This window comes from Choloepus didactylus, chromosome 9 (assembly GCF_015220235.1).
Source record: "Choloepus didactylus isolate mChoDid1 chromosome 9, mChoDid1.pri, whole genome shotgun sequence".
Lineage (NCBI taxonomy): Eukaryota > Metazoa > Chordata > Mammalia > Pilosa > Megalonychidae > Choloepus > Choloepus didactylus.
Genome location: NC_051315.1, coordinates 32,225,732 through 32,252,628, shown reverse-complemented (window position 1 = coordinate 32,252,628; position 26,897 = coordinate 32,225,732). Strand labels below are relative to the sequence as shown.

General features: G+C 36.2%; 1 protein-coding gene across 12 annotated transcripts in view; it reads left to right on the top strand.

Annotated features, from left to right (window-relative positions):
• The window catches only part of GTDC1 (glycosyltransferase like domain containing 1), a 387,636-nt gene that overhangs the window by 177,973 nt on the left and 182,766 nt on the right, over positions 1–26,897 (top strand). For 11 of the 12 annotated variants that reach the window (XR_005218687.1, XR_005218686.1, XM_037848609.1 and 8 more), the window contains 2 exons: positions 23,611–23,778; positions 26,317–26,490. Coding sequence is in view for 10 of the 12 variants with exons in the window: in XM_037848609.1 (XP_037704537.1) it covers positions 23,611–23,778; positions 26,317–26,490 (342 nt within the window). In the remaining 2 variants the exon portion in view is untranslated. The remainder of the gene's footprint in view (positions 1–23,610; positions 23,779–26,316; positions 26,491–26,897) is intronic. The other variant, XM_037848610.1, reaches the window with a different exon arrangement.

The window sequence follows — 26,897 nt, the reverse complement described above, 5'->3', positions numbered from 1 at the left end:
TAGGGGCGTTCCCAGCCTGCTGAAAGGATGGCTGACTGGTGCGTGTTAATTTCCCCCTTTTCGCACCACTCTGCCTTCCTAGCTCTGGGACAATTAGCTGCGGGTGTACAAAAGGCTGTTGTCCATGCCAGATACTGTGACGTGTATGTGCATTGCTGGAAACACTTACTGTCGCACTGGTTTTTTTGGTGCAGTTCAGGGCTGCGGCACCAGTGCCGGGCAGGAGTGTTCCCAGCTCTCCAGGAAGATGGCTGTAAGGGGCGTGTTTTTTTTCCCCTTTTGGCTAACCCCTGCCTTCCTAGCTCTGAGACAATTAGCGGGTGCGCGAAAGGCTATCGTACACACCAGATTTTGAGACGTACTCACAAGTTGTGGAGACACTGTTCCAGCTGTGCTTCCCTGTGCGGTTCTTGCTGCCATATCTGCAGCACTTTTGGGTTTTTAAAAAAGAACTAGTCTGACTCCAAATGCCAACCCATGGTTTCCCCACACTGCAGTGTGGCTGCCAGATGTTCAGCAGGCTTCATCACTTGTTTCAGAACACAGACTCCTGATTTCACCAATTGCATGGTCCCTGTGGATTTAGCAGACCTTGTCCAGCTGGTGCATTGCTGGAACTGGTGTTCTGGGTGACCTTCTGGCTTTTATCTAGTATTTTTCACAGAGGTATTTTTTTGCCCTGTCTCTCCTAACTGCCGTCTTCTGGAAGTCCCCTCAACTTAGAGTTCTATACCTAATGAAAAAATACTACTCAAATCAAAGGTGAAAAAAAAAAGAGTTTGACAAGAGACAAATAAAGAGAGAAAAAATAAAGGGTTAAAGAGAGAAGAAGTAAGAAACTTCATTTGGAACATCAGGTACCAACTCGTCCAACATCATTCCCCTTAAATCTTTGATTCTTCCTGGATCAAAATCTAAGATGAGGAATGTGTATCCATCTATTATATCCCGAAATCTGGGCTGATGTGTGTATATATTTGTGCATTCCTCTTTTACTGATAGGTGGTAGCAGTTAGAATCAAGTAAAAAAAAAGTATGTATGATAGTGCTTTTGAATAATTTCTCCTACCGTTTTTTCCTTTTATAAAATAATTTTTTGAAGAGACAATAAGCTTCCTAAGTTGAGCTTTTTAAAAAGTCCTTTATCCAAACAAGAACTTGAGGGTTTCTTTTTTAAATGAAGATAATAATATGGTAAAATGGCTAAATTATTTGTTTAAATAATTTAAATTAAAATAAATTATTTAAATTAAAGTAGTTTAAATTATTTAAAATAATATTTTCACATGCTTTTCAAAATTATAACTTTGTTTTAGTGTAAGAAAATATTCTGTGTGGCAGTTATGGGTCTCAACTTTCCTTATCTGCAAGTGGAAAAAATATAGGTCCATCTCATAAGATTTTTGTAGTGTTTAAATTTATATACATGAAAATACTTTGAAAACTCTGAGGACTCATAAAATTGAAAGATTTGTTATAATTAATCATGTCATTTTAACTTTGGGTGAAAAGTAATTTTAGTCCAGATTTTTTAAATGCCCACTAAAATGAAGTACTATCTTGAAGTACGTTTTAGGAAATTGCAAGTTTTCTGTATTTGAAATCTGGATGTTGTCCCAATATGATGACCCTGTTCCATAAATTATTTGGGTTCCATTTTATTAATTTTAGTCCTGGATCAATTTGGTGCCACCTTCATCTTGTTGTATACTGCATTGGTGTATAAATTACAGGAAACATTTTGTTAAAAAATATTTCAACCAAATATTGGAATGTTCAGCACTGTGTAATTGACTGCCTATCAACCCACAGAAAGTTATTGATTTCCCCTTTAAAAAATCACTTCAGTTTTTGTATAATTAATATATAAAGATTTTCAATTGAAATAATCAGAGTTTGGGCAGCTTTATTTTGACATCAGTAGGATCAAGAAGGTTAGAGATTTTTGTAAATGCTAGAAAATCTTTTGATATTGTTATGAAGGTGAAAATTGTGACGCATAGGAAACAAAAGACATGGTCAGTCCAGACCTCTGACCAGAGTTATGGAATCAGATTGGGTGTTCAGAGCAGAAGTTGTCTGTCTTCCTGAAGACAGTGATACTTGATTCAACTTCGAAGGATAGATAGACCAGGATGAGCATGGAGGAGCCGCAGAACATAACAATCATAGCTTTCAGTTATATACCATTTACTAAGTGCCAGACACTGATCTAGCTTCTTTCCATATATTCACATATTTAATCTCCACAGCAACCCTGTGATATAAATGCTATGATTCTTCTCTTTACTTTAGAGATGAGGGAACTGCGGCATAAATTTGTTAAGTGACACACTCAAGGTCTCATGGTAGTAAATAATGCTGCTGCAACTTGAACACAGCCTTTCTGGCTCCAGAGTCTGTACCCTTAACCACTATGTTCACTAATTTATGTGTCATAATTTGTGGGGACAGTGGGATAGGAGATATTAAGGCAATTGAAATCATGGTAGCTTTTGAAAGAGAGGCATAGGCATTCATATGTTTTTGATATGTGTATAAAATTGTTTGGTCTTTCTGGAAAATAAGTTGGTAGTACAATATTTTATCAGGAATCTCAGAAATGTTTATACTATTCTACCCAGTAATTATGATCTACAAATTTGCCCTAGAGAATGTTGAGGAACAGTTCTCCATGGGTCTCCCACATTTCTGCATGACTTGCAAGCAGAAGCACTAATTGCCTTTTTGTTTCAGATGATCTTTTCAAGGAGGTTTGCTTAAAAATATAGACATAGTATCTCCCTCCAGGTCAGATAGCTGGTTTGTTTACTGTCCAGAGTAATGAGGAAACTATCTCCCTCTGTAGCAAAGGTAAGGCAAGTTTGCTGGCAGCTCATTATAAAAGCTTTGGGTTTCTTGAGCTGTGGTTTACTCCGCTGTGATGCAAATCTACTGCCTGTGAAATATTCACCTGGGCCATTCCACATGTCTTCTACGGATCATGGGAATCAAGGGGAACTGATGTGAACAGGAAGCTCATGTTGCTTTCTGTGTCCTGAATAATAAGTCTTTTGCCTCTGACCCAGGAGTCTCATGTCTGATGCCAGCATCCAGGAAAACTGTGGCAGGCTAACTTGTTAGCTTGGAAGTGGAGAACACTGTCACACCTTTCGTAGTTCTTGACCAATTTGACTAGATTTATCAACAAAGAGTAAAATATAATGATTGGAAAGTTACCCCGCCAGTCTTCTTGGAGGGGTGATGACAGTGATTCTTAAGTGATAGAAAAGGAATTATCTAGCTTAAGTGGTTGAATTGAGAGAAGGATCATGAGATGGTGGAATACTATGTAAATTGGATAGCAACAGCAAATTCATGAGGTACAAGGACCTGGTTTGTGCAGGGAACCTCAGTCCTTTCATTATTCTTGAAGCTGTAAGTGAAATAAGTAGGGGAAGGAGATGAGCTTGTGGAGCAGGGTAGAGGCCAGTGCATGTTGACATTTCACATGCTATCTTAAGGAACTTGGATTTTATGTAAGGGAGTGACCTGGCTGGATTTGCATTCTAGATACATGATTCTGGTATCTAGGTATAAGATGAACTTTTGGGGAAGGCAGGCTTGGAAATAGGAAGAGTAATTAAGTGGCTTTGTCAGTAGCTCAGGCATTGCGATGTAAAAGGAAATAAGGATAGAGCTGAGGGATAGCTAGGAGAAATATTCAGGAGTGTTAAAATGGACAGAATTCATTAATAAATTTTTAGGTAAATTTAGGGAGAGTAAGTCAAAAGAGCGCATGATTCCCAGGTTTTTGACTTGGAGGTGTGCCTTCAACTGCAACAATAAATACTACAGAAGAGCATGTTTATTGGATTAGAGATGATGCATTCTGTTTCGGACCTTTTGAATTTAAGGTGCCATTAGGTTACTCAGATGAAGACTGCCAACAGACATTTGAATATCTGAAGGTTGGAGAAGAATTTGTGGTTTGAAATTCAAATCTGGGAGCCATCAGCTTGTAAGTGGCACTGAAACCATAAGTTTAAATTTGCATCCTTTTAGCATCAGCATTTTTTTCATAATTATTATGAATACACTTAGTTTGTGTGGAAAAAAACTTGTTGCAAGAACCAAAATTTGAAGTGAATGTTACTTAGCTTTGCCTAACATGCTTAACTTTGAACTATCCTGAAACATACTTTAAAAAGCTGAACTAGGAAACAAACCTGAGTCTTTTATAATGTATTTTTCAAAAATTTTTAATCCTTGAGTCAAAGTAGCATATCAAAATACCATTTGAACTGAATTGACAGACTGTTTTTTGGAAATTCTTAGAATTTGGTGTCTAGTGGATACAAGACACTGTATTCAGTGCAAGATACTTCAAAGACAGTCCATATAATCTTTTGGCAATAAAATATTTTCATATTTTCCTCTCTGTTCAAACACAGGAGATCTAGGGAGAAAATTTCCTCCCAGTTGACTTACAATTGCCAAAATCTAAAATTTGACCAAATTGGATCATCACACACTGTGCAGTTTTGGAAGGAAGACTGACAAAACATTCTTTTCAGTAGATTCTAGGAAACTTAGGAGAGGTTTCCAACAAAGAACTAATGATCATTTTGATAAGTGACATCTTCTGTTGAAAACAAAAATAAGAAAGTAAAGACCATAGAAAGGTGAAAAAAGAAATATAGGTATTGTAGTATTTTAATTTTGATTCTATTAAGTAGAATTTAACTGCAAAAATCTGAATTGACTGTAATAATGGTAAATAATCTCCAATGCTTATAGTGTGCCAGGCATTACTATGTGCACTGGTTTCCTCACACCACCCCTTAAGAGAAGTGATGTCATTAACTAAACCCCATTTAGCATCAGGAAACTGAGGCAAAGAGAGGGTAAGAAAAAACTTGTTCAAGATCACTTAGCTGTAGTTGGTGGAGAAGATATCTACCCTGAGTCCATGGAAAATCCCGATATTCTAACTTTATAGTCCGTGAAAACCTAGATAGTCTGCTTCAGAGTACATTGTAGTCCAGGTTGTCAGCCTTCAGAGTCCATGGTAACCCAGATGGTCTGCCTTCAAGAGTACCCAGGTGGTACATCCAGGTGGTACACTGTGGTGGACTCAGTTGGTCTACCTACGGAGTCCTTAGTAGATTCAGATGGTCTGTTTTTAGAGTCCATGGTAGATCCAGGTGATCTGTCTTCTGAGTCCATGGAAGAACTGAGTGGTCTGCCATTAGTGTCCGTGGTAGAGTCAGATGGTCTGTAGAGTCCTTGGTAGACCCAGGTGTTCTGCCTTCAGAGTCCATGGAGACCCAGATGGTCTGTCTTTAGTGTCCTTGTTACACCCAGGTGGTCTACCTTCAGAGTTCTTTGTAGACCTAGGTGGTCTGCCTTCAGAGTCCATTCTGTTAACCACAATCCTAGTTTAAATTTCAATAAATCCAATTGTTAAACAGCATATGGAGTTTTACAAATTATGGAGAGGCCTTGATTCTTACCTCTTAAAAACATGCTATCTGTGGCACTGTTTCCAAATGATTTGCATTGCAACACACCACAATGATTTGCTTAAATTTTCTCTGCTGCTAAGTGACCTATTAGCACATATTCATTATGTATTTAAAAGTAAAGGCAAGTTTTTAAAAAGAAAAATTTAAACTATCTCTTTAGATTAAGTATACCTTATATTCATAGACAAACTAGGTATAAGGATTGCCAAGGTTAGAGGATTTTATAAGGATTTTAATGTACAATAGCATACATAAATACATACATACATATGTACACACACACTTATATATGTACACTTTGTGCATTATGTAAGAAATGTAAGTGGAAATTATTTTCAATGAAATTATTCAAAAGGTACTAAGCATGCTTGCTGTTCAAAGTTTTTATGCTAATATTTTTTATATTTTAATTGTAAAAGTCTATATAATCACCTGATAGAACATTTGGAGATAAAATATGAAAATCTATAAACCCAGCAACTGTTATATTCTTAAAGTCTTACTTAAAATGATTTCCTGTGTATTCATTCTTACACTGTTGTAATAGTAGTATATTTACAATTTTGTATTTCAAAATGTTCTTGTTTTACTCTTAATATTATCAAGGATCCTTTTTTTGTAAAAATAAATGAAAAACTAATTTCTTACTTGCATAAATCCACATTTTCTATGTAGTTTATACCAAATTCATGTTATTATTCAGAAACTTTTTTTTTTTTGGTATTTTATTTCCTTCTGTCTCTTCACCTTCGTCTTCTTTCAGTGACTTGGCTTTCATCAGCCAAGCGCAGCCAGGTCCACTCACGCCCCCTATCTGCAAGCTCAGTTTTGCCCAGTGCCTGACCCATTCTTTCCTGAGTCAGCAGATACATCTTCAGCTTCAGACCCATGGATTGATTCTCATTAGTTTGAGTTAGGTTTATCCGTTCCAGACCTGAGATTGATTCACATAAACTGTATGGACTCCTGCTTTCCCTCAAGTGACCCCCTACTCCCCAAGGTGCATTGTTGCCAGTTGCCATCGGCTTAGCCCTAGGCCCTCACTTTGCTGCTTTTTTCCTTCTCTCTCCTCACTCTTCAGTCACCAGTGTTAGTTGACTTGTCTAGGTTATTTTCCTTCATCCTGCAGGCCCTTTCTGGAGCTTTGTTACCCCTTTCTTCCTGTCAGTTCTACTCCCTGCATGTCCTTAATTAAGTTTGATGTCTGATATCTGGATCAAGATTTTCTGGGGTCACCTTCAGAATTTTAAATGAGACTTCTCAGAATCTTTAGTTTTGCTTTATTTATCAAATTCAACCTGTGTCTTCTCAGAATGTGCCCTTTGGAGCCAGTTCCTTTGACTGGCCCACTATTTTCTCTGGTGGTGGGTGCTGTAGGTGGTTTTGTTTCCTTTGCCTTGTACTCCTCTCTGGGACAAGGTCTCTGCCTATCACTCTTCTCTTTCCTTGCTGTGTCTTTTGCTGAGGACTGAGCTTACCTAAGGCATGTCAGCACAGTTTCCCACGAAGACAAAATACTGTGTAAAATCAAGAGCATAAAAGTTTTTTAATGTATTTGGTTACTTTCTTTTAAATTGAATCACTGATTTTTGTTAGATCAACTCAGGTCTTTTTTTACAACTGAATTATTTGTCACTTAAAGCAAAAGGAGCAACTGTCTGTGTCACATCCAGACGTCTCTGTATTGTGAAAAGTCTAGATGCAATGCATGTTGTGTCTAGATTTAACATGACTATAACACATGAAATCAAAGAGTCAGTCAATACAGACTAAATTAAAATTGGAGTTGCATAAATAGAATCTATGGTGAGCTGTCTTTGAGTTGCCTCATTTATTCTACTTATTGATGAATTTTCATAACTTACTCCTTGAATAAACTATCTAAGAATCAGCCTGTGATTTTCTTTATGTATTACTTCATATTTATGCAAAAGTACTGCCATAATAAAATCTTAAATGATTACTGTTTTTACTGCTTAGTTGGGCTGGGTGTTTTTTATAATGTTTTTATAATTTTTTTACTATCCAATTGAACTGATTAATTTACAATTTATATAAAAATGGAACAACAATGAAGGTTTGCTATCAAAAAGAGATCAATTGTTCTTTCATTTTTTCCACTCCAGGGACATTCGTATCTTTTCGTCCTTAGTCATTCACCTAACTGGCCGTATCAGTAACATTATTAGCACATGTGCCAGTTTGAATGTATTATGTCCCCCTAAATGCCATTATCTTTGATGTAATCTTGTGTGGGCAGATCAGTGTTAATTAGATTGTAATTCTTTTGAGTGTTTCCATGGAGGTGTTGCCCCGCCCATTCAGGGTGGTTCTGAATTAAATTACTGGAGCACTATATAAGCTCAGACAGAAGGAGCAAGCTTGCTATGGCCAAGAGGGACACTTTGAAGAAAGCACAGGAGCTGCAGATGAGAGACAGTTTGAAGACGGCCGTTGAAAGCAGACTCTTGCTCTGGAGAAGCTAAGAGAGGACAAATAACCCAAGTGCAACTAAGAGTGACATTTTTGAGGAACTGCAGCCTAGAGGGAAACGTCCTGGGAGAAAGCCATTTTGAAACCAGAACTCTGGAGCAGACGCCAGCCACGTGCCTTTCCAGCTAACAGAGGTTTTCCAGACACCATTGGCCATCCTCCAATGAAGGTACCCAATTGCTTATGTGTTACCTTGGACACTTTATGGCCTTAAGACTGTAACTGTGTAACCAAATAAACCCCCTTTGTAAAAGGTGATCCATTTCTGGTGTTTTGCATTCCGGCAGCATTAGCAACTAGAAGAGCACACAAATCTCCTTTCCTCTGGGACATCAAATTTGGGCATTCACTTCTTTTATTTCAACCTCCTGACATTATGGCATTCTTATTCTCTCTGACTTATATATGGAATCATGTTTCATGACTAATTACTTATAAGATGCAGCAAGTGAGAAGGTCTGCAGCAGTATACTGGAACAAGGTAGCTGCAGGCAGCTGACTCACATGTGCCATTTCTGTGGCATATTATTATGATGTCCAAGGGATCTGTGATGTCTGTTTATTGAAGGAAGCTGTTGGCCATGGAAAACTCCAAAAAAGAAGTAATGAAGCATCCCAGCTAATGAAACAACAAGGCATTGAGGAATCTAGTCTAGTTAAGGATCAAGTCGGAATAGGCTGGCATTTGATTTCAGTTTGATCTGTCCAGACCGAGTGTTACATGTAGTTATTCCATACCACACTCAGAGGTCCCAAATTACATCACTCTTAGGACCAATTTAGAGGTTTTCCAGCATTTTCTTTATTCTCTGAAGTCCATGGAGTTGTCTCATGGACAGTTATATATGTGCAAAGTTAAGGTAGTCAAAGGAAGGGGAAAGAAGGTCAAGTCCTAGGCCATTTACTCCTGCTTTTATTCAAGGGTGTTTTTCTGTATTAAAGTTTTGTGTAAGGGTTCCTTTGAGAAAAGTGGCAGTTTTAAAAAATGTTTGAGTGCTACTTTACTTGTCCAGCACAGATACAAAGACTGTGTTTAGTGTTGTCTCTTGTTAGCTGGATGGGATGGGTGTTCCTTGAATACTGCTGAGTGTCAGGCTCTGTAACACTATATTGAGGACCTCAGTCATGTACTGAGCTATAGAGTAATCAACTGCTGTGCAATCTTAAGTTTTCCCTGTGATTTTGCACAGGACTCACTTATCTTTTCTCTCCATGTTTTCCTGATGATCTTATCTGTAACTTCAAAATTACTTCTTTACCAAAGGTTCCAAAATCCATCCTGACATTGCCACTTCATAGTAGTGTGAGTTTTGAGAAGTCATCCTTCCTGAATCTCAGTTTTCTTATTTGTACAAGCTGATGCCATTACCTTCCCAACCCCACAAGGAAAAAAGAGATAACGAAAGTACAACTTGGTAAACTGTAAAGTATAAGGAATAGTATTGTTGTTATCACTGAAACCATATCATCAGGACCATACTTTCAACTTTTGTTTTTTGCAGGAGATGCTCATTTGGATAGACCCTGATATCTAAATTTAAGATTATAAACAAATTTTTAATCATTGGCTTTTCCTCATATCAGACACCATCCTTGATTTTATATTCTATTAATGGCATGCTCTTTCTACCCATCACTACATCTCAAAATCTTGAAAGCACTTTATACTCCTCTCTCCTTCTTTAGGTCTTAATTTTGCCAGGTTTCTTTAGGCATTCATTGCATATTAGCTGGATTATTGTAACAACCTCGTAACTGGTTCCCCTGCCTTCAGTCTTTATTTCTCCGAGTACGCCTTATTTCATGTTGCTGTGGTTTTTTGTGGGTTTGCTTTTTTAGCTTTGGTTTTGGTTTTGTTTTTTTCCTTTCTGTTTCTCTCTTCCTAGAAAATATAGCCCCTTTGCTCTTGAAACTTCAGTGTCCCCCACTGCCTACACATTGAAGTTAAGATTCCTCAGTCTTACACTCAAGGTCCTCTACAATATATACTTAATCTGCATTTGCAGCTTTTCCCTTTACAATTTCTCTGTGAATCTCCTACCCTTGAGCCAAACTCTCTGTTCTCCAAACAGGCCTTGACCACTCCAAATCTTTTCACAGTCTCTTATCTGTCTGGCATGTCTTCTCTGGTTGTCTTCGTTTGTTGTAATACTACTACTGATCATATGAAACCAGTTGAAAATGCCACCTCCATGAAATTGTAATTTTTTTCCCCAAATAAATGTGATCATGATGCGTCTCTTCTAAACCTGCTATCTCACTGTTCCTTAGTCTCTCAGCTACTCCCTGGTTGTATAATAATTCAGTAATTGCATAAAACACAATTGCCTCTTTATAAGCACAGCTCACTCATTGAATCAGCCTCAGCCCTAAGATGCTCAAAAAGTGGTTGGTGCCAGTAATATAATTTCATCTTGCAGTTATGTCCTGCCATATTACCTGTACAAGAAGGAAAAGTTGCTCTCAACTAGCTTTACTCTATCTACTGAATATATGGGAAACTAATTTAACACCTTTTTTCTTGATAAGATAGGAATATGTGGTGAGAGAATTATTTTAGGCACTTGTTATTTATAGTCATGTTAAAATATATTTGAATGAAAGTACCTTCTAATTAGAAACAAATTTTTTATAGAAAAAGTAAGTTTACCAACTCCTAGAAAGATGTCTTGACTGTCCTTGTCTTTGATTAATCTTAAGAGGAAAATTTGTGTTTGTAGTTTATCCCTTTTTGGGGTGTGAGGCTCAACATCAAATCCTTTTTATATACATTACAAATCAGTCAATCATTTACTACTTTAATGTCAACCATTCATTCTTTAGTGTTTTTTTAAAAGCCAGAAAATAAAATGCAAAACTCCACCCTATTTTAATGTAATTTTATGGTTGAGATTTTACATTCACAGAAGTCCAGAAATTCAAAGTTATAGTTCCCAGAAGAATCTTAGTTCCGTCATATTGCATAAACTGATATTAGGGTTGAAATGTATCATCATTACAGTAATGCAAAATACTCATATATGCATGAGGACACAGTTACGGTTGCTGAGGGAACCATAATTTTGGATTTTCTGACTTATTTTTTGCACATACAATTTCAACCATAATGTTAAGTTAATGCAGTTTTTTTCATCAACTCTGAGGTAATATATTTGTTGCTATGCTTATCTTGAAAATAAGTTTTCATTGGCTCCCTGTTTTCCTTCTTTATATCCATAAACCTATACTTATAGAGATCTGGTAACCTTACAAAGAGAACTACCTAAGGAATCTTTCTAAAAAGTAGTTTTTAGCCTCATGTATAGTCATATTCTCTCTGCTTTTCTTTCTCTCACACACATACACACACAGCCTCCCATACTTATGTTACATTCTGGCACATTATAGAAGCAGGTAGCATATCCACTACCTGCTGTTGAAAGTGTTGACGATACTGAATTATTTATTCTATCTTCTACACTATCCAAAATCGTTTTGGGTACTTTGACACATTTTGGTCTCTTCCATATGGATACTTCATGGTGGCAGAGTTGCCAGATGCTCAGGGTTTGTGACAGTCTTAGTTTTTCAAGGACTGTTGGAATATTCTTGGGTGAATCTCGCCTTGTTACTGATTCCTATGGAGTGGTAAAACACTAACATTTCTTTGAAAGTGTTTTTCAAGACAAGGAGTTATTATGAAAAAGTTACTAGAATGTCCCATCTGAGTGTATTTAACTTTGGGGCCTTAATACTGGAACAGTTTATCAAGAAATTCATTTGTAATGAATTAGCATCACCCTGACAATGAGTAGTTATAGCAATATGTATACATATAAACTTGAGGATTAAAACAAAGTTATTTAAAATATCAAATATTAATTCTCATATAACATCTCATGTAATTTATTTGTATCTCAATTGCTAAAATGCAAAGATGCAGCGCAGAATGTGAAGTCTAGCTTAGTAACTAGATAGAATCTTGTATTTAATATATATTTGGCAAATATTTGCTTAATTGCATAGAATGTGAATATTTTGGTTTCCTAGGTGTTTTCTTTTTCTTTAAAGTATTGATGGAAACTCATATCTGCCCCCTTTCCCATCCTTGCCCTCAACACACACAGAACTGGAAATTTTGCTCATCCTTTAATGCCCATCTCAAGTGTTGTTTCCTTTGAAGTCTTTTCTAGCTTTTCTGGGTGAAATTTAAGACTCCTTGTTTGGTTCTCTCATGGTATTCTATGTATTATGTATGCTGGCATATCCAGACAACTATTATGTATAAGTGAGGGAAAGGGAAGCAAGGAAAGGACTTTCAGAAGGGATGTCTTCAAGCCATGTGTGGTATAGCACAGAGAGACTTTTGACTGCCTTTATGTGATCTCTGACATGTGACCCTCAGACAAAGGCAATGAAAACATCCAAATAAAATCGAGATTTGGAATGTTATCTGTAGCAAGTCTCTAGTGTATGCTTATATCCACGTGCAATTTCTTTTGTCTATAGTATGTGCAGAGAAGAGGTACAACATGATAAAAGAAAGTTTTTCTGATTCTTTTATTCCTGTGATAGGGCTTTTTTTCTGATTTAAGTGGAGAATACTTTCATCCAGACTTCTGTTAACTTGAAGCTGCTTGTATTGTTGCAATTGTAAGACCATGCTCATAAGTAGCATCTGCAACTTTCTTTCTATCGCTGACTTTATACTGGTTCTACCTTTCCCTCTAACTGGCAAACCCAGAGCAGACTGACCTCATTTTGTGCTCCCCATCACCTGGTAAGGTAATGTGGACTAAGAATTCTTAAGTTCCTCCTTGCACTGGCATTTGATGAGTCTCATATATAGTGTGGTATGGTAAGTTAGACCAAGAGAAGGCATCTCAGTGAGGTAGGTTGTGTTGAATACCTCAACACTTCCTTTTTAGATTATCTTAATACATTTCTTATACAGCATTTTGCACTGTTAGTTCTTACACGTGTGCATTTATTAGTTGCTTAAAAAAAAGAGGGCAACTATTTAAGTTGTGATCAAGGAAAACATATTAAAAATACAGTGCTTTTATGTGTGAAATATAGATAGCCAGGTAGAATATTTTTATTTTACTCTATCAAAACAGGGAATTTTGATGTTTAAAAAACTAGCTTTCAAGTGTTTCCTTCTCTGTGATATAGAGCAGGAAACATATTAGGATTTTTGCATCATTGGCTTGATGAGTAAGAAAGAATTAGGAAATCAATGTTTTTATTATAAAAAAATCTCATCTTTAAAATAAGCAAATATAGTACCAACACAGTCTCAGATTCACACCTTCAAATTCTTTTGGTGTTGCAGATCTACTCCATTATTTCACATTTTACACTCCTAAACTCTTGTTGAATGCCTATTGCGGACAGTAAACTATGCCGGCTTTGAATTTTAAAATTAATTATTTAGTAATACCCTTATAATTAAAGAGATGTGTGAAATAGCAAAACATTAGGGATACTAAAAAATGATTTGTGGGGAGTATTTCTCCAAATGGCATAATAAGCACCAAATTCAGGGAAGATTTCAAAGAACTGTCTTGGACTTGCCAAAACAAACATAGGAAGAATAATCAAAACATAGGAATAATCTCTATGAGAAACATACCAACAAAATGTCACAAATCAAATGATCGAACAACTCAATAAAGCAAAGGATTCAGGAAAGCAAATTTAGAAAAAATACTCATAAGCACCAAAAAATTTAGATCTTATGACTGATTATAGAAAGATTTAATATTTAGGAGGCATTTTATTTTGTGCTTGTTCATTTTAGCAGTAGTAGTATGTACTCAGTAAAAATAGCAAGTCACCACATTTTCCCCGATTAGTTTATTTGTTATTTGGGCACAAAATACCTTTCTCTCCATGTTTATCCAGAATCATTTAGTTGATATGCCAGGAGTCAGATATTGTTACTGTTCTTGATGTTGATTATTTTATTCCTGTGTCATAATATTCAAGCAAAGAATTATTGTAATGTCTAAAAGCTACTCTGTATTAATCTGTGGCTTCTTAGGCTTGGGCCTGAAGTAAGTTTTCTGTTTCGATTTGAGTAATAATCTTCTGGTTTGACTGATCAGTGTGCCCTTAATGTGTATAATCTTAGACTACACTGGTAGGGTTGGGTTGGAGTAAGAGTAGGACTTCTATTTATTCCTTTGGGTCTCTAGTCTTCCAACTTTGTAATATTTAGAATTGAACTCCAGAGACTCATGAGTGGCATGAACTATGAGGGCAAAGAACATTGCAATATAAAGTGATATGTTGCTCTTAAAGAATAGTGCTCTATGATAGATTAATCATGAGGTGAATTATAAATATTTCACATACTAATGATATTAGTTTATGGAAATAAAACATCATATGAAGTGTTCCCAGCACACTCAGCAAGTTGGATGCTCTTTGCATGTTAATTGATTTTCTTCTTCAAGACTGATGATCATGAATCCCCGAAGATGACAGAAATTATTATCATAATATTGTACATTCCTAATCTTTGCACCAAATTGACACTCACCTTTCCTTATGAGTACCTTTTCTTTGGATCGTATCTTGAATACTTGATAGAGTTGGATGGTGAAGCAGAGAATAGTGCCTGGCATGTTATTAGGGGTCCCAAGGAAAAAGTAATGGGCTTGATCAAAAAATGACATCAGATAACAGTTCCTGGAATTGGGTTGGGTGCTCAAGAAAATAACTGCTCCTTTTGGGGGGGCATGAGATGCTTCCTAATTTCTCTTCTAATGGTAGAAGTAAATATCATATTGAATACTTTTCAATAGAGAGTCAACTGGTTTATTTTCTGAGTGTCGATGAAGAGAATGATTGGCTCATTCATTCATTCACTTATTTGCACACATTTATGAGCACCTGGGATAAAACAATGAACAAGAAAGATACAGGGCTTGCCCTAATGGAACTTACAATCCAGAGTGGCAACTGTCATGTTCTAGAAACTATGAAATTCTAAAGAAAGAAATGGAAGATCAAATTTATCTCATCAAAGGATATGTACTTTATTGGGAGAAAACAGGGTAACATGATATATCGAAGAATCAATAGAACAAGATGTGTAAAATTATATGACAAACCAGAACTTACATTTTTTAACAGAGACATTTGGGGATCAGGCCCTTTGATACAATTAAATCTCCAGTATAGTTTCTTTCATGAGCCACAGATCTATCTCCAGTTACCTACTGAGCACTCCACTTAAAGTCAACATTTGTAACACCCGTCTCCTAACCTCCCCTCCACTCCAACCCCTGATTTGCTTTTCCTCTTGTGTTAAGGAATATTACCACCACCTTTCTGATTATACAAGCGAAAACCTTTGTGTCAGCCTTGGCCTCTCTCTCCCAATAACCATTTCTCTCTCCTTCATACTCTTAAGTCAACTGCTTCTTTCTGTCTTACTGTCCTGGCACCTGCTTGTTATTTCAGCAGGCTGACCCCTTCATGTTATTTAGGATGCTGCCTAGATCACATCTCCTTCCTTGGTGGGCATCACCGCTCCATGGTTTGTCTGGCCACAGTCTTGTCGTCACTCAGGAAATATGAGATGAATGTGGTGAATGAAGGGTAAAATAAAAATAATTGCATTTGTAGAGTTCTTTATGTTTTTTTCATTTCTCAGACATTTAGACTATACAAATAAACGCATTTAACATGAAGATGTTAGTAGTCACATTCTAATCATAGATGATTCAAAATCAAGGTGGAGTAAGTAGAAAATTTAGAGGCTTTGGGTCTAGTTCAATTTGAATTTGAAGCTCATCTCTGCCTCTTAGTAACTGTTGTTGTCCTAGCATTTAATCAAACCTCTTGAGCTTTAGTTTCTTAATGGGTAAAATGGGATAATAAGCCATATCTCTTAGATCATCAATGAGGATTAAATGAGATAATCTATGTAAAGAACCTTGCACAATACATGGTTCCCTGTCCTCCTTTAGAATATTGTGCCAACTTAAAAGATTTCATTATGAAGACATGATGATTGAGAACCAGGGTTTTAAATGGATGGGTTTTCTCTCTCCTGTGTTTATATATGCTCAGAGCAATCTCTCTTATTTTAAGGAATAGTAGTAATGGTGGTACTTCATTTGATTCCTTAGCTTCTCATTTTACTACATTTTTCTTGACCAATGAGTATTAGCAACTCGGTTAGTTAAGAATAATAATAAGAAATAAAGGATTGTTGGTATAATAATGAACCGATAGTGGGTCACCATACTTCTAACAGATGAAGTACAAACTTCTTATCCTACATTTGGGTACTGGAGGTCTGAGGGAAGACCATCTTTCCAATGTTATTCACTCACTCACTTTTTTCCAAATCTTAAACTTTTGCCATGTGCCTCTTCTCTCTGCATTTAAGTGGTACTGATCCTTCCAGACCTGAGACCCCAGGACCTAGGCCTCTTCTGCTACCCCCATTAGTCCCAAGGCTCCCTGGTCTGTCCCCCCTTAGTTTTCTCTTCTTCCTCTGTACCACCTGAGCTTTTACTTCCTCTGCCTTTATTCCAATCAATCTCACACTGCTGTGTGATATTTCTTGTCTTGGACAAGAGCTGTTACTTGTCTTTGTAATTGTTATTTAATGTTTTCTGTAATTGTGGCTTGCTTTATCAATTATATTGTCAGCTCTTTTGTGCTTCTTAGTTTGTCAAGTCAAGAGACTTGACAATATTCTGATTTATTGACTTATTGATAGAAAGTCTAAAACAGGTATGTCTATAAATGTTCTGAGTGGTTTATGCTACCTTGGGTGTTATAAGAATACTCTTGATAATGGATCCCATAACTAAAAGAAATGAACACAAACATCAAAAATGTTAAAACGTACACAGTAAACAATTCAGCTTATTTATACAATTTTTTTTCAATACTAGGCTCTCCCTTCTTTCCTGTCTCCTCCTTTCTTCTTAGCAGACATAGTTACCAAGTGTGTTTTATAGATTAGGCACTGTGCCAGATACCAAGAATTCAAAGACTTCTGAGAGATGGCTGGAATAATTTAAGTGGCACCTGAATTTAAGTGGCACCTTTAGCTAAAGATGCTCAGCAGATATTATGCAATTTGTCTCCTTACACATCTAGAAGGCAGGTCACAGTGCCGATAACTGCAGCACGGAGAGATGCTCAGAAACCAGCCCTGTGTTGGAAATAATGCACAGTGTTCCTACAGACCTGACACCTGCCTTCAGAACAAGTGTTCTTTATACGGTGCTCTTGGCCATTGTGGTAAGCATAGGAAAGGAAAATTACATGATTGAAGAAAGCAAAACTGCTCGATTGATGAGTGCCACACCATGGAACAGCTTTTGGGAAACTGGATACTCTTTTTAGCAGCCTATAAATTATGCATCATAGGAATCTTGAAATTAAATGCCTTCTTTTCCTTTTTCTGTAGATAACACTCCACCTTGTATTTGTAATTGTTTTAGCAAAAGGAAACATTTTGCTATGCGCTGTTCTTGAAGGTTTTTGAAAATCCATAGCATTTAAATATGAAGTAGAAATGTTCCAATTAAGATGAAGTACAAGTTGTGTAAAAATGCATTTTTATCAGTAATTAATGAATATTAGAACTGAGTTATCTCTTTACACAAGTTTTAAGAATTTAAAAATATATTTAAGCCAAAGACTTTTGAAAGGTTTGCACTAATTTCCATTTATGCATATGTATATTATTGAGCTCCCTTATATTGAAACCGCTCTGAAGATACTTTGGATGGGAGTAGTAAAAGGAAGAAAGCAGTAACACTTCTCTCTTCTCGCCTCTCATATTGTCTTCATTAGCGGACTTGTGCTCTATCAGCCCACTTCTTGTCACTTTCAGCGTTATCATCTTAGTCCAAATCATCATTGTTTCTTCTCTCTTCACCTTACGGTTCTCCTTTCTTCCAGTCGTGATCCCCTGCAGTCTATCCTTCAGGCAGCAGCCGGAGTAAAGTTTACTGACATTAAAAAGTAACAAAAAACTCATGAAATGCATATGCAAAAGTAATAGAAATATAAGGGATTATACAAAGAAAATTTCAAAACTTTATAGATAGATGAATAAAAATTCATACCCTGGGTGAAGAAATTATGGTGCATCATATGCATAAATCTGTTATAATTATATGTTTTAGGAATAATTATTAACCTGATAAAACAACTTGGTGTCAAGGGTCAAAAGCTGAAAATAAAACTATGCAATAATGTGTATGTATTGCAAAGGGAAAGGAGTCAAGGCAAATATACCCAATGTGCAGATGTAATCATGTCACTCCCCTTCTTGAAATCCTTCAGTCCCTTCCCAGTGCCCTCACCTTAAATTCCAAAATAATTTTCACATCTTGTAAAGACCTATATACTTCCTGAGCCTCAACTCTGGCTACTCTCTCATTGAACAAAGTGCTGTAGCCTCCTTGGTCTTCGTTCAGTTCCTCTTCTGGCAAATTTTCTTCTTACCTCAGCTGTGCTTGATTTTCAATTGTATGTCCCTCATTTAGCCTAGTACCTTGCAAATATTAGCGGCTTAACATACGCATACTAAAGAGCACCACAACACTGAGAGTGGCTTCTCTGTATGAGGCGGTTATCGGTAATATTTACTTTATATTTTTTGTACTTAGAAAATTTTTTTGTAATGAACGTGTTTCTTCTGATTACCAGAAGGGGGAAAATAGTGTCATTCAACAATTGGAAACCCTTGTAGGTGAAATTCAGCTAGTCAAGAAGAACTTGGAAACTATGTTATCACAAGTCTTAAGAGCCCATTCAAGAAAATCAATTGAGTAGGAATTGTATTCAGGGACCATGGATGGAGACAGGAAAAGTGTCAGGTGAAGGAAAGTTTGTCCATCCAGAGTTGTGCTTTCCAGTACAGCAGTCACCAGCCCCATATGGCTATTTAAATTTAAATTTAAACTTAAATTAAGTGTGTTAAATTAAATTAAGAATTTAGCCCCTCAGTCACACTAACTAAATTTCAGATATTCAGTAGCCATATGGGGCTAATGGCTATATATTGGACAGTGCAGATATAGACCATTTCTATCCTCATAGAAAGTACTACTGGATAGCACTGATTTAGGGACCTGAAAAGTTGGTATCAAGGAGCAAGAACCCATGACAGGGAACAAAGGAACAATGACTTTGGTAATGAAAACAAGCAACATGAATCTAGACTATGAGTTTGGGTATTGAGCAAAGTGACACAGCTGGAAAAAATGGAAGTCACCTTTCTGTCAAAGGCCTACTGAAGTTGTGCAAGAAATTATTTGTTGTGAGTAACACAACCCAAACCGTTTTCTGTGTTAAATTGTGCACTAAATCCTGTTATGCGATAAATGGTTTCAGGGGAGGGGGCCATATTGAAAAGATTTCATGGGGCAGGAGTGGGATGACCTGGTCCATGAAGGATTATTATTGGGTTGTGGTGGCACTGGTTGGGATAGTGAATGCCTGCCCAACTTTTCTCGTTTCACTACTCTACCGTGCTATTTAAGTTATGAAAGTATTCATCTTGATGATAACGGTCACTCTCCTACAGTCCTTGCATACATTTCAGCATCTCTTTTTGTATGTTGAGAAAATGGAGTACAGGGCAAACAACTGGTTTATCTGAACTGAGCCAGAAAAGAATAAAATCCCCAATCTTTAATTTCATTGTCTTAAATTATTTTGAATTCATTAAGCAAATATGACCCCAACAGTAGATATATTGTGCATTGGAAACAGTTGGCACGTGTGTGGATACAGTCACAAATACAGGGAATGGTATTAATGTACTTGCAGCACAGACCCGTTTTGGTTAGACTACTATAATAGCAGCTTACTTGTACTTTTGGGGAGATGGTAAGCTAATGATGTAGCTGTTAATTTGAATTTAGCAGACATTTTAAATATAGGTTTCTCTTACAGAGACAAAAGTTGCAATTTAAAGCTCTTTGGTGGTCTAAAAACAGCTTAATTCTGTAGTAGCATGGTAATAAGTACTAATCCAGCTTATACAGTGATTGTAGTATGTCATGTTTGTGAAAGATTGCCCAACTGCTTTCTCTGGGTTTTATGTTAATTTAAAAATATTAAACATAAAACCTTATAACATCTTCATGCTGCGATAAACTGCTCAATTTAACTTGTGTTCAAGCGGCAGCTGTCAGGAATTATCTTGTTCCTAGTGGTTTTTGCTATCACCTTGTGCCCTTTCCTACCAGAGACACACTGTGGGATGATAAAGCTCACCTTGTTCAGATTTATTGCTTAAATAATACCTGAGGCAAGATGAACATTGGTATTCTAGGAATTAACTGCTGAAGGAGTGATGTCATTCATTGTATTATTATAAACTTTTTCTTTTCTTTTTGCATTGGTGGTGGGTGGCAAAGTAAAAATTGCCCTTGAATGGTGCCTGCATTCCTTTTGTAGGCATATTCATCACTTTGTTTTGGGGGTTGTTGAGCTAAATATTTGAGGAATTGCTTCTTACCCCATTTAACAACCATTTTACAAGTGAAAAAGCAAAGAGAAATGCCTTACTGATGATGGATGTAATTTCCATAACTTAGAAGTACTGAGGGCTATTTCAAGATTTGTTGTAAAAATACAGTGAATTTCCTTTTCATGATTAAATAAACTGGAGAAAAGTGTTGATGTGAGCAGTCCCAAATGTTTACTGTTTTGAAAATCATTGCCATTACACTTCATTGCATTCTTTTATTTGGGAGGTTTTATTTGGAGGACTCAACTTTAGATTTTGATCCCCTCATTACAGATCAGTTGATGGGCTGGAGAGGGCATGTGTGGTAGGAGTAGAGTAAAGGGTTTGCCTTGGTTGAACGTTTGCCACAGATTGTCCACTCTGAGGATAACTCTCATATAAGACAGTAACAATTGTATTATATCTAGAAAGACATATGGATGGCTTTTCTGTTTATGGAACATAGTCTGTTTTTTGCCTTCTACTTACTGTCATTTAATGCAAATTTCCCCCAAAATTGCCAGAATAAGATAATAAATTGCTATATACTGTGCACTTAGATTAATTGTTAATGTTTTTCTATTTCTCTTTGTAAATATAAACATAGGAATATTTATTGTTATTAGTAGCTTTTTGGTTGAATCATATAAGAATGAGTTACAGACATTATGACAATTCACACCTAACTAATTTGACATGCATTTCCTAAGAATAAGATTATTCTCATACATAACCATAATATAATTATTGCAGTTATGAAATTTAAGATTGATACAAATTTATAATCTTCTGTTTGGCTCATATTCAGTTGTCCTAATAATGTCATTTATAGCTGTTTTTTCCCCATCCAACATCCAGTCAAGGATCACACATTATATTTTGTAGTCATGTCTCTATATTTTCTTTTCATCTAGATTTGGTTTTTTATGACATTGACATTTTTGAAGATCCATCCTAGTTACTTTGCAGAATATTTGTCTGATTGTTTCCTCATGAACAAATTGAGATCAGGCATTTTGGGCAGGAATACCACATTGGTGACCTTGCATCTTTCTCAGTGCGTCACATTGGGAGATACACGATATCATTTTATCCCATTATTAGTTGTGTTAAGTTTGAACACTTGGTTAAGGTGATATCTGCCACATTTCTTCATTATGGAGGTCTCCTTTTATTTTTGTAATTAATAAGTAGTATGGGGGCTGCATTTAATGAAATTTTGCTGCTTTGTGTGTGAAAAAACATTCTGTTTGCTCTGGTCTTAATGATTAAAAATGTGAGTCATTGCTTGCAGTGGTATGTGGGAGGGAAGAGAGAAGGAGAGGAAGGAGTTTTATTCAGTAACCAGACCCACAAGTTGCCATCCATTCTCTGTTAAGGAAAATATTGAATGAGATTAATATTTTGTTGATCTCTCTGCTAAGTATCTGCTAAGTATTTATAGATAGGCAAATATCTTCATATTTCAGAAATTTCAGTCTGAGTTTTATAAAAGCTTAAACTTAGTGGTCGTGGTGGTGGGGCGGCGATTTCTTTAGAAAAAATAGCACATTATTTGGTCACAATTTTTCTGTTTGCTTTAGTTGGGTGCAGGATAGTAAATTTAAAAACAAATGCTTCTCCTTAGTAAGATTTTTCACTTTACTGAGGTAAGCTATAACATTAATACAGTAGCATGGGTTTAAAGTATGGGTACTGCCTTTTGGTCTACTCATGAAGAAGGTACTCAAATTCCTATTTATGATATATGCATTTATTATGTAATTATTCTTCGTATGTGAAAGGCTGGTGCTGCAGATCATATAAACACCTGAAGTTAGCCATTTGGCTTGTCAGCAAGGGAGGATTTATAGTAGTTGTAATCACAGTAATAACAAGGATGATATTTTGTATTTATTAAGTACAGAAAAAAGCATTTGCAGTATAAGTGGTCCACAGCTAATTCATATCTGTGGTGTAATGAAAAGCTCTTTGGCCTTAAAACACCCCGGAGGTCCTTCTTTGCCACCCTGCTGGTGTGATCCTAGAAAAAACTCTTAACCTTCTCAAACTTCATATTTTAGAATGGGAATTAAAGCTGTAGGGGTCAAACAACCACGTTATGTTATAGTGGTGGCATACCATCAAAACTGTGCTGTCTAAATGTCCTCAGCTGCTCAGGGACTGTAATTTGTACCTCTTTAGTGTCCATATGAGCTAAGCTAGTTGTTAGTGACGCACTTCCAGGTTGTCCCACAGAGTTACTTCTCTTTTCTGATTTTTCTCTAATACTTTGTGTATGTCTCTTTTACAGACGGCTTTCATCCAGATAGGCTGTCTTGTTCATCTTTTCAGTCCTTCACAGTTAAGACATAGTAGGCATTTAGTAAATATTTGTGGAATGAGTGAGTAAATAGGCACAGTTTCTCATTCACAAACAGAGAGGTAAGCTTTCAGCTTCCTTTTTTTCCCCAAAGACAAGGAATTAGTTTTCTTCATTTTTTATTATAGTGTTTTATGTAAGAGATTTTATAGGTTGCACATCTGGTGCCATTAGCAGTCCAGTAATAGAGAAGAAAAGATAAAATAAGTACCGCAGGATACTTTAAAAATGGAGGGGAGGGCAGCGAGAAAACATGCCAAGAGAAAAAGACCACACTAGATAAGTCTATTGCATAAATCAAAAGGGTTTATGTCATAATATGAACATGTGCCATTCCTGCTCATATATTGAATTTCAGTAGTTTGTTGCATAAAGAAGTAAAGTGTAATGAAACTGGCAAGCAAACTATTCCCCAGTCAGCCTTATCTTTGTTCCATTTGTCCTTCAGATACAGCTTTTCTTGCCTTTTTCAATAAAATCCATCCAGCTTTTTTTTATTTTTATTTTTTTATTGTTTTAATTTTGCATCTCAGTAACTGAACTAAGAAGACCAATGAGATTCAGGGCTTTTATAGTTCTTAGCAGCTGCTTTTTAAGAGATCAAAACTTACAATGCTGCTACATGGTATTAAGGCTTAACTATTGATGTGTCCCTATAGGGGATATATTTTTCCTGGGATGGGACGAGGGAAGAGGAGAGAAGAAGGGCAAAGGATGACCCTTCAAGCTTGCTTGGGACAGTAAACCCTAATTTCCTTGTTTCCTAGGATCCTTTTTGCCAGCTCAGTGCTTAACCTGACCGAACTGGCTGCCCTTCGACCTGACCTTGGAAAACTGAAAAAGATTCTCTACTTCCATGAGAACCAATTGGTATATCCTGTCAAGAAATGTCAGGAGAGGGATTTCCAATATGGATACAACCAAATTCTTTCATGGTAGGTACAGATTGCATCATTATATTTGGTCCACTGCCACCTTTTTCTTTGGTGAGGGTTAGCTTTTACAACTGGATACCTACCATGTATTTATTTAATGCTTTAAGATAGGTGCAAATGTGTAAACATACCTTCCATGATAGTAATTACTTGTGCTTCTGCAGTCTATACAAGATCATAGTTAATCCTTTTATAAAATATATATATATTTATATAGATATGTGACCATCTAATTATATGTTGAACTAATTAAGTATTTTTCACAACATTCAGAATAGAATCAAAGGGCTGGCAGAGATCTTCACCCCTTGATTCCATAATCTATTATTGTTTAAGGCATTCTTTCAGAAAAGGGCAGTTAGTCAACTCTGATTCACCAACCATTTTCACTGTATTCAGCTAAAATCAAAATAGGAATTCACGGAGGAATAAACAAAAATTAAAGCATAGGGGAGTGAGAGATTTTTGTAAGACAGAAAACTATGGAAAATGTATCCGTAGGTGATTGTGTTTTTCTTTCCCATTGTTGAATCTTCTGAAATTGCACAGCTTTAAAATACCATGACATTTGAAGGTGATGGTCCTTTTTTATTGTTATGTCAACAAAGTATATTTCCTGAAGCTTAGTTAATGAGAGAAGTTAATAACTCTGGGAAATGGCTTTGCTGTTGGATCCTATTCAACGTAACTGTAGCAGTCAAGTGGAATCCGTTTGGCAGTGATTTGGTACATTTTACTCACCTTTATTAACAGTTATTAGAAACTGGGATTGATGATGTGTTTAAACAGACACACAACTCTTGCAAGTACAGTTCCATAGTTGAGTTGACCTGGAAAAACAGCTATGTGGTAATACTTTTGTGTTCTGAGCATTTTGTAAATGTTTTCCTGCAATCATTTTTACAAGCTGCTTCAATTGTGAAGTAGCAGTGCTATCAAAATAGAGTGGAGCTGCTTCACTTCAAATGTCTCATAAACAAAGCAACGGTTTTAAAAATTCATAATAAAATTAAAATACTTTATTTTATTGAAACAGAAAAGGGAAATATGTTTTAAAAACAAAAATAAAATCTTTCATGCTTTATCGATATGGAAAGCATTTGTAATATTCTTTTGATTTCTTGAATTAGCATCATACTTTTCCTCAGATAATAGGTCTTTATTACTCCTGAGAAATCACTAGGAAAAAAAATTAAGTCTATTTTTCTCTTTATGGATGGGTTTTAAAGTTAATGGAAGTTATACCCACTCATATCAGGGAGGAAATGCACCAAAAAGAATATTTCCTAAACTATCTTGTATCTTTAATTTAGCATAGACTGGATTTTATAAGAATGCAGGTAGTTGGGTTGCATGCCCTAAGAGGGGAAATATCAAAAAAATTATATCTTACTGCCCGTTATCTCTGTCTTACATAAAAGATTATCTTTGTTCATAGGGAATGAGACTATACAGGCTTGTACATGATTTTTCATCATTCCTCTTCTCTAGAGGGTAAACTAATAGACAAGCTTGGAAAGAAAGAAGTGGACTTGATCATTGGTTGGCTTCTTAATGGGAAAAAAGTGGTTTATAGTCATCCAGAGGAAAAATAAGAGTGTCAGAAAGCAGTTCTGTTCAGATTCTTTTTGAAAAGTATTACTCCTGTTTCCTCAAATGTTTCTTTAGTTTTCTTGCTGACTTCTGCTTTTGTTGGCACTGTCAGATTTCTTTCTTGACCGCATGGCAGTTAAGGATTTTAAAGATGACTGACGTAAGCACTCACCTTCAATAGAGGTTTCCCTAATCCTCTGACTTATGAACACATGTCGTAACCATATATTATGACCTGTGGGTCGCTATTACAATATGTGACATGTGGTGAAAATAGACTAGCTGTAAAACATCTTTCAACTTTTGGTGTATTATTGTATTGGCTTCCTTATTGCTTGGTATTGTGTCAGCACTTCTGTAACATTCTTTTGTATTATTCCACATTGTAATCATTCTCCAGCCCCCACCCCCCACCCCAAATTTGTATTAGGTTGCAACTGGAAAAAAACAAAACAAAACTTGTATGGAAAAGCAGTTTTTGGGGGGGAGGGTGGGAGTGGCGAGTTAATGTTCAGAAGAAATAGAAGTCAAATGTTCTGTTCTCAGTAATAATGGTGTAAAGCTGTGTACATTGCTGATATAGAAACCCAGCATATGTATTTGAACCACAAAGAAAAAGGTCTTGCTGCAGTTATTGTTGATAATATAGAAAGTTCCTGGCATTGTGGAAAACTTGGTTTGAAGTCTTGTGTGAACGCATTCGGTCATTTATTTCCTCTGCAGCTTTCCCTTCCTGCTGCCACCAATTCATCTCCCTGTGATATAGTACTAATGAAACTAATTTGTCCATTAGTGACATTTCGGTAAATAATGATGAGAATTGAAGAGTTCTTTGCAAACCTAAGAAGTAATATAAACTGTGATTGCTACACAGAGGTGTGGGCTTATAAAATAACTCAGAATGAGTGTGGACACATCATTTGCATTTACCCTTTCTCTTTTCAGCCTGGTGGCTGATGTGGTGGTATTCAACTCGGTTTTTAATATGGAATCATTTCTCACTTCTATTGGAAAATTCATGAAGCTGATTCCTGATCACAGACCCAAGGATCTGGAAAGCATCATCAGACCCAAGTGCCAAGTTATTTACTTTCCCATCAGGTTTCCTGATGTGAGCAGGTCAGTATGTTTAACTCTATTCTCAATATTGAGCCATAAATTCTTCCTCCAATGTGTAGAAAATGGTGTCCTTCTTGCCAATTTTAACTTTTCAGCATAAGCGTGGTTAATTAAGAATTGAGTTCCATTTCTTAATTGATTTACAGAGATTTTAAATAATCAGGTTCCAACCTATTGCTGAATGGTTAGTTCTGATATCGAGTTCTTCTTTACTTAACTTTATTTATTTGTTTGCGAAAGCAATCTGCTTTGGCTTTTAGCACTTAATGGTTTGTTTCTTTATTTGCTGTTTTGTTAGAAAAGTCATAGTGCAACATATTTCTCACACATTGCATTCAGAATATGCTCATCAGTTTATATGTACAAAAGTAACCGTTCCAAGTAAATCAATGTTAAATCTCACAGTG